The 7954-nt window shown below is 49.9% G+C and overlaps 1 protein-coding gene across 1 annotated transcript in view; it reads left to right on the top strand.

Annotated features, from left to right (window-relative positions):
- Nucleotides 1–3102, top strand: part of THUMPD3 (THUMP domain 3 tRNA guanosine methyltransferase) — a 12598-nt gene extending 9496 nt beyond the window's left edge. Inside the window, exons 7-9 of the mRNA XM_082266252.1 lie at nucleotides 8–124; nucleotides 2510–2831; nucleotides 2988–3102. Coding sequence (XP_082122378.1) covers nucleotides 8–124; nucleotides 2510–2692 — 300 coding nt within the window. The 3' untranslated portion in view covers nucleotides 2693–2831; nucleotides 2988–3102. The remainder of the gene's footprint in view (nucleotides 1–7; nucleotides 125–2509; nucleotides 2832–2987) is intronic.
- Nucleotides 3103–7954: the final 4852 nt, after the last annotated feature.

The following is a 7954-nucleotide window of genomic DNA, read 5'->3' as shown; positions in this document are numbered from 1 at the left end:
AATCGGGTCAAAGAAGAAGAACTGGGACCTGTACCCCGCCTGCCTCCAGGAGATGAGTCGGGTGTGCCGGGCCAGCACTGGAAGAGCGGTTCTTCTCACCCATGATAGGAAATGCTTCATTAAGGTGAATACTCTAAATGGCCAGAGACCATAAATCAAGGACAGCTGAAACTTTGGTACAAGTTATCCTTTGAGGGACGCCTCCTCCCCACAGAGTGCAGCCACCCAGTCCTGTACTTCTGTCCACCTTACAGCAATCTTCACTGTGCAGCCCTGCCTACAGCTGCACTCCCCTCGGTGCAACCCTGCCCACAGCTGCACTCCCCTCGGTGCATCCCGGCCCACAGCTGCACTCCCCTCGGTGCAGCCCGGCCCACAGCTGCGCTCCCCTCGGTGCAGCCCTGCCCACAGCTGCGCTCCCCTCGGTGCAGCCCTGCCCACAGCTGCGCTCCCCTCGGTGCAGCCCTGCCCACAGCTGCGCTCCCCTCGGTGCAGCCCTGCCCACAGCTGCGCTCCCCTCTGTGCAGCTCTGCCCGCAGCTGCGCTCCCCTCCGTGCAGCTCTGCCCGCAGCTGCGCTCCCCTCTGTGCAGCCCTGCCCGCAGCTGCGCTCCCATCTGAGCAGCCCTGCCCACAGCTGCACTCACCTTCTTCCTTCTAAAAGTGTCCCTGCCGGGTCCTCTTTATTCTGTGCATGCACGCTGTGGCCCAATTATTTGGGTACTTATGGCAGCCTCCAGCAGTCCTCCACAGTATGGCTGTCACCCCAGAAATTGATGGAGCCATAGCACGCATGCGCAGGATGAAGACACTTTTCGTATGAAAAGCAGTGGACAGGGTCACATGGTGAAAATTGCTGGAATAGGGACAGTGGTAAGTATTGGACCAGGTGGGCTGCTTTCTAGTGCAATATTTGATGTCCGATTGCTTTTTATCCAAGGGACAATGACCACGAGGACAAACAGAATATTTAGCTTTACCCCCTTGCCGTTCAGCCCTGGCATTCCTTTATCTGGGCTATTACGCCCGGGGACAGGAAGGTCTTGCCTGATTATGTGACCACCACTGTGATTGGCTAAGAAAAACTGAATGGACACCGCACACCAAGTACACAGCCCAGGTATGGAAAAATGAGGCTTTGGCTTAGCTCCTCCCAGGACACGCCCAATTGATGTTTCACCCCACCCACAGGTCATAGTCATAGAGGTCACCTCTATGACTAGGCTCTCCGGGCAAGGCATAATGCATCGGGGTGTGGCCTGGGAGGAGCTATATGCTGAAGCCCCACCCACAAGTCATACTGATAGGTTACCTCTATGACTAAGCTCTGTGGGCAAGGCAATATGCATTAGGGTTGTGGCCTGGGAGGAGCTATATTCTGAAGTCCCACCCACAGGATTTAGTCATAGAGGTAACCTCTATGGCTAAGCTCTGTGGGCACGAGGAAATTCATCGGGGGGTGTGGCCTGGGAGGGACTATACGCTGAGACCCCACCCACAGGTCATAGTCCTAGAGGTGACCTCTATGACTAAGCTCTGTGGGCAAGACGAAATGCATTGAGGGTGGGGCCTGGGAGGATCTGTACGCTGAACCCCCAGCCACCGCAATTAGTCATAGAAGTGACTTCTGACTAAGCCCTGTGGACAGGGCGAAACGTGTCAGTGGCATGGCCTGGGAGGAGCTACACTGAATCGGCATCTGATTTTTCAGCACCAGATCTGTGTCTTCATTGTGCGGTTCCCCCTTTGGTTGTTCTTGTGCATCTCCTTTGGAGCCAGGATGAGCTCTATGGATGCCGGCACCCCCCCAACAGTGTTAGACACTGGGGGGATTTTATAGTGTATCATAGCACAGGTCACTGTGGTTGGCTGTCACAGTAGTCACATGATTGGGGACCGCGAATTACCTTTGGTAGCTTGGCAGCTGTGCTGTGAATGCACTCTCAGCACAGAAACCTCTGCTGCTCATGGACGCATAGGTGCGGCACATGGGCTTTAAAGCCCCACCCTCTTTGCTGCCATACTTATGCGTTATGTGGGCTGCAAAACGTTACCAATTAATTTCTTGTGCATCAAAACAAAAAGTGTGCGAAGTCTTACAGTTCGCTTTTCCTAAATATCAGCCACAGCCTGGTATAAAATTAATAAATAAATAAAGCTCTCCGCTGCCAGCTTGCTGCTATGCAGGACTCTGTGTGTGAGCACAGTAGTCTCTCTGCAGAGGTCAGATCTAGAGCTTCTCAATCAGAAGGGAGTGAGAGGCTTGCTGAGTTCAGAGCTACTGTATATGTATATGTCTGACCTCTACAGAGAGACCACTGCTTCCACACAGAGAACAAGGGTCCCTCCCTGCAGCACGCTGGCAGGGAACAGCCTATTCTACTCAGGCTTTGGCTGCTTTACAATGAAAACAACCTGACTTTGTTTTGCGGCATCCGAAATGGATTTATTTTTATAACATTGAGAATTCGGATAGGGGCGCTTTAGATAATATTTGCTTTTCATTTTCAGGCCTTGGCCAGAGCGGGACACCTGTGGAGGAAGATGCACACAGTCTGGGTTAATATAGGCGGGCTCCACGCCGGCGTTTACCTCCTCAAGAGAACCGCCCTCGACGTACCCGACTCGTCCAATGAGAGGCTGGAGGAGAACCATCCCCTGAGTCCCGGCCAGTCGCCGGCCAAAGAGGATTGATGTCTCCCTCCGGTCCTCAATAAGCACTGAAATCCTTCAACTGCACTTAGCCCATACTACTGGATGATTGTCCCCGGTTCCAGGGTGACAGCACATTACTACTCCATTCCTCATGGTGCCATTCAGCTTTATACTGTAGGTCAGGGGTCTTCAAGCTATGGCCCTCCAGTTGGTCAGGAACTACAATTCCCATCATGCCTAGTCCTGTCTGTGAATGTCAGAGTGTTGCAATGCCTCATGGGATGTGTAGTTCCACAACAGCTGGAGGGCTGTAGTTCGAGGATCCCTGCTGTAGGATCTCGATGAGCGTAGTAGCAGCAATATTGAGAAATAAAGTGTATGTACAGCCAAAACTTATTTCACTTTTGTATATAGTAGGGGAAGGTTAAAACCCCTATCAGTTTCTTTTTGGATCCCATAGGGGTGATTTCACTTCCTGTTTTAGTGGTAGGAGACTACCCCAACGAAACAAGAGGATAGTCCCTTTTAATGCTTGTTCCCATCTGCTTTAATCTTCGAAGAGCAATCTGCATTCGGTTTGCTGTTCAGAGAGCATGTGACAGGCGGTAAGGATGCATTGTATCCCCGCTTTGGAGTCCGCTTTACCCCTTGAATGCCACACACAGTTGCAGGGTGCTTGCAGAGTGGCCCCATTCATTTGAATGGGTCGCATTTGATGGGTTCTAAGCCCACCAAAGGGGACATGAGGTATAATTCCTGTGTACACCCCTGCCTCTGCAGCTAAAGGGGGGGGGGGAAGGTTAGGGGATGGTAAAACTGCATGTTTGATTCACGCTTACTCTGGCCCCCAACCTTACGTGTGAATGAGTCCTTAGACAGTTGCCACCAGATTAGGTTTCCCAGCAGAAAGAGGTCCTATGGCACCCAAGGCGAATATGCCAAAGTGTGCACCGCCATATAGGACAGGTCCTGCCTTTTTTTTTCTTTTTGCACCCCTCTCCTGCTGAAGCACCCAAGGCAGCCGTCTCTCCTGCCTACCTCTCAACCCGGCCCTGCCCTTAGGTAGATTTCTCCTCCTCTCCTGTCCTGGTGACAACTCAATTGCTTTCAGTATTGGAGATAATGGTCACCATGGTAAGGGCAAATCACAGACAGCAATATAACCTTAAAATGGTAATAAACCCAAAAGCAAACATTTATTTTAATACAGCTTACCAGTGGCGGCCCGTCCATTGGGGGCACCGCCACCCCCCCATCCATACGTCCGGCCCCCTAATCTACATGCAGGGCGCCGGACGCATGGATTCCAATGGGGTTTTTTTTTTTTTTTTAAGCACGTGATTAGAGCCAGAGGCTCTAATAGGCTTCAAAAAAGGGTGGGCTCGGGGCACAGAGCACTGTGCCCTGATCCCACCCAGTTGTGTGACAGTAGCGAATGAATACTCGCTATTGTCACATGGATTCTCCTCCTGGCCAATCAGGAAGCGGATCCTGAGACCCTTTCCCGATTGGCCGAAAGGAGAAGCCATGCTATTGGCCAAAGAGGAGGAGCAGGAAGGAGATGCAGGGGAAGCCCGACCCACGGAGAAGACTGAGGGGGAAGCCGCCGCCGCTGCTGCCTGATCTCCACATGTCAGAGTGAGTGAGCCAGGAGGAGTGTAGGGTGTGCGGGCTGGAGCTTGATTGGTCGGAGGGGGGGGGGGGTATGGTGTGCGGGCTGGTGTGATCCCTCTGCCGCCCCCCCGGCCCATGGAGCACCAGCCGCCACTGCAGCTTACCAATTCTTAGATGTGATGGCTGCATTCGCTTTCTTTCTTCTATTTTCATCTGGTGAGCCAGCCAGTAAGTCTGTTGTTTTTTCAAAAAGAACAAGCTGAGCAATTGTATCAGTTACAGATGAGACAAACCATTTACCACTGGCAGGGGTGTGTTTTTTTGTAACTGATTATAAAGTGTGAGCTGGAGTTTGGCTTCAGACTGACAATGCCTCTGTCCAAAGGTGCCCCCTGTGCTCCTTCATCCAGAGTGGGGGTGCTCTAATACAGAGGAGAAAAAACAAATGCAGCCACCACATCTAATGATTGGTAAGCTGCAATATATTACATATTTGGTTTAATACCGCTTTAACAGAGGTTCTAACTCTACCCTACTCCACCCAAAACTAAAATAAAGTTTTTGGCCTTACATATTCTTTAATAGTGGGGGAGGCAAAACATACTGATCGACTTCTTACCCAGTTTGCACATTACAGGTCATTGTCGATCGGCCCCGGGGAGTCCCAGGTAGCTGTGATCAGCTCAAGTCTTGGGTCAGATATGTAGATGAAGCTAGCTGATGGACTCCCTGTTCATTTGAATGGGAAGTTAGCCAAAGTACAGAGCAATAGAGAGATGGGAGCGAGGAATGTCCGCCACGTATAGATTAGCACTTAGAGATCCCTAATCGTGGCAATGCTCAGTCACTGACCTGCAGGGAGGTGGATGTTCTAGGTATCCTCCGTGCCATATACTGCTCCCCTCGATTTAGTACGGTTTTTATTTCACGCAGATATACCTTCGATGTTGTATACGTTTACTCCACATTTTTCTTTTGGCTGAGCTTTTCCTTTAAGTTAATTGTTACCATAGTTGTGTGCTATTTTATTGGATGTTTAAAGTGTATCTGTCAGTTATGTGGTTAAATCAGAACTGCAGGTATGGATATTTTATATACTGTTACATTGGACCATATATATATATATATATATATATATACCATACCTGTGGGATTACTCTAGAACGGATGTCCTCAACCCCCAGGCCGTTTTGGGGCCCAGGCTGCGTGGCAGGCGAGCTTGGCAGCACAATCTGCACTGCCACCCCCCCACCACTAGAGGGTGCCTGCTCCCCTTCCTTAGCACCACTACTCCCTTCCCTCTCTGTGGTGACCTTACCTACAGAAAGGAAGGGGAGAAAAAGAAGAGGACCGGCCCCAAGGTGACAGTCTGCACATACCCACACCCTCCGGAGGTGACTTGTTGCACTAACGCACACCCCCTCTCCAGGCTGCACACACCACCCACCTCCTCCTCCCCCCCCCCCCCCCCCGCGGGGGAGAAAAGGCAGCACCCCCCCTCCTTATTTCTGGACCCTCCCCCAGGATGTAACAGGCTGCACACCCCCCCCCCCCAAGAGGTAACAGACGGCACACAACCCCCCAGAGCACCCCCCCCCCCCAAAGGTAACAGGCTGCACAAGCCCCCCCCCCCCAACCTCTGGCAACAGGCTGCACACACCCAAACACCTCCCCCCCCCTCCAGGTGACAGGCTGCACACACCACCCACCCCCCCCCCCCGGGGGAAAAGGCAGCATCCCCCCCTCCTTATTCCTGGACCCTCCCCCAGGATGTAACAGGCTGCACAAGCCCCCCCCCCCACCTCCAGCAACAGGCTACACACACCTCAACACCCCCCATCCCCCCCTCCTGGACCCAGGCTGCACACTCCCCCCCCCCCCCCCAAGAGGTAACAAATGGCACACAACCCCCCAAAGCACCCCACCTCAAAGATAACTGGCTGCACAAGCCCTCCCCCACCTCCAGTAACAGGCAGCACCAACACCCCCAAACCCACCCGGTCTGTGAAGGGGTGTCGTCGCTGAGGCTTGTGCCAGGGAGGTTGGGGCCCTGCTGCTCTAGAAGCTGGAAATGACTGTAGTAGACACCACTACTACACCGGTAACTCTGTAAAAATATCCTTACCTGGAATTCAGCTTTAAAAAGAACTGACTCTGATCAGCTCCCCGCTTACCTTTAGTTTAGGCACTGGTGATTTGGTCCGTTCCTTCCAACAGCCTACTGGGAAGGCTACGTCACTAGAAGCTCACAGGAATGTAATAGCCAATCACCAATCTAACCAGATTTCCGTTGGACATGCGTAGCGATGCACATATATGTACAAATGAAATCCTGTGAGAATGGCGAATTTTGTCATTATATTCCTGAGATCTGGTTACAGCCCCTGGTGAGGTAACCTTCCCAGTAGGCAATGGGAAGACACTGCCTACATCACCAGTGCCTCCCTGGTAAGCAGGGAGCCAATCCGAGTTGGAACTTTTTTTTTTTAAACAAGTGCTCCAGTCTAAATTACTTTCAAAAAGTTTTTCAGAAAGGGGGATAAGGATGGCAGACAAAGATTTGTTCAGTTTGGGGGTGACGGGTGCACTTTAAGGCTGTCATTTTGCAATGCTCGGCTAATTTGAGTAATTTTATTATGGCAGATCAGTGCCGTCATGTTGATCTCGGCTCCCATCAGGACTCCCATATGACAGGTCCACGTTAAACACAGCAGCCAACAAATTCATTTTAGGTTTTTGGGACACTAAATGTTTAAAGAAAAATAAAAAACTGAAGGAAAGTTATATATTTGTATCGTTCTTTATTTGGAATAAAGTTCTGCAAGGCACACGTGTTGTCATTATTTTCTTACCGACTTTCTCCATTCATTGACCAACAAGACAAAAAGACGTCATTTGATTTATAGATTTCTGTCTTTAGGGGGGTACAGGAAACATTCTGTACATCATATTTTATTTAAAGAGGAACTTCACCCTATCCCCCATTCATTTATTTCACCTGCCTGCCGATGCTGGGTTGTCCTTATTTTAGATACCCACCCAGCAGATCCAATGTTGTCCTGCTGGGATCCACTTCTCTGCAGTCGCCGCTTGGTTCCCGCAACGCTGTGTTCCCCTGTGATGTCATCCGGAGGCTGCGCCTGAACCTGGAAGAGCTGGCAGCCTCCCAATGATGTCACAGGGAAACATGACACGCCTCGCCACTAGGCCCATCCCCCCTCCTCCTTCAGTGAACGGAATGACAGTAGTGCTTCCAGGAGCACGTGCAAATCCCAGGAGGCACCGGGCCCACTGACGTCATCTACCTATTGCTGAAACCTATTGCTTTAAAAAAATATATATATATATATATATAAAAAATAAAATATTATTATATGAATAAAATATATAAAAAAAATTATATATATATATATATAAAGTTTTTTATTTATGTGTATATATATATATATATATATATATATATATTTATATAATGTTCTCCTTCAGTGAATGGAATGACAGTAGTGCTTCCAGGAGCACGTGCAAATCCCAGGAGGCACCAGGCCCACTGACATCATCTACCTAGACATGGGGGGCGGGCTGAAACCTATTGCTTTAAAAAAAAAAAAAAATATATATATATATATATATATATATATATATATAAAAATAAAATATTATTATATGCATAAAATATTTTAAAAAAAT

Source organism: Pelophylax lessonae (genome assembly GCF_965119305.1).
Source record: "Pelophylax lessonae genome assembly, chromosome: 8".
NCBI lineage: Eukaryota > Metazoa > Chordata > Amphibia > Anura > Ranidae > Pelophylax > Pelophylax lessonae.
Note: the sequence above shows the minus strand (reverse complement) of the source record. Positions and strands in the feature narration are given on the sequence as shown.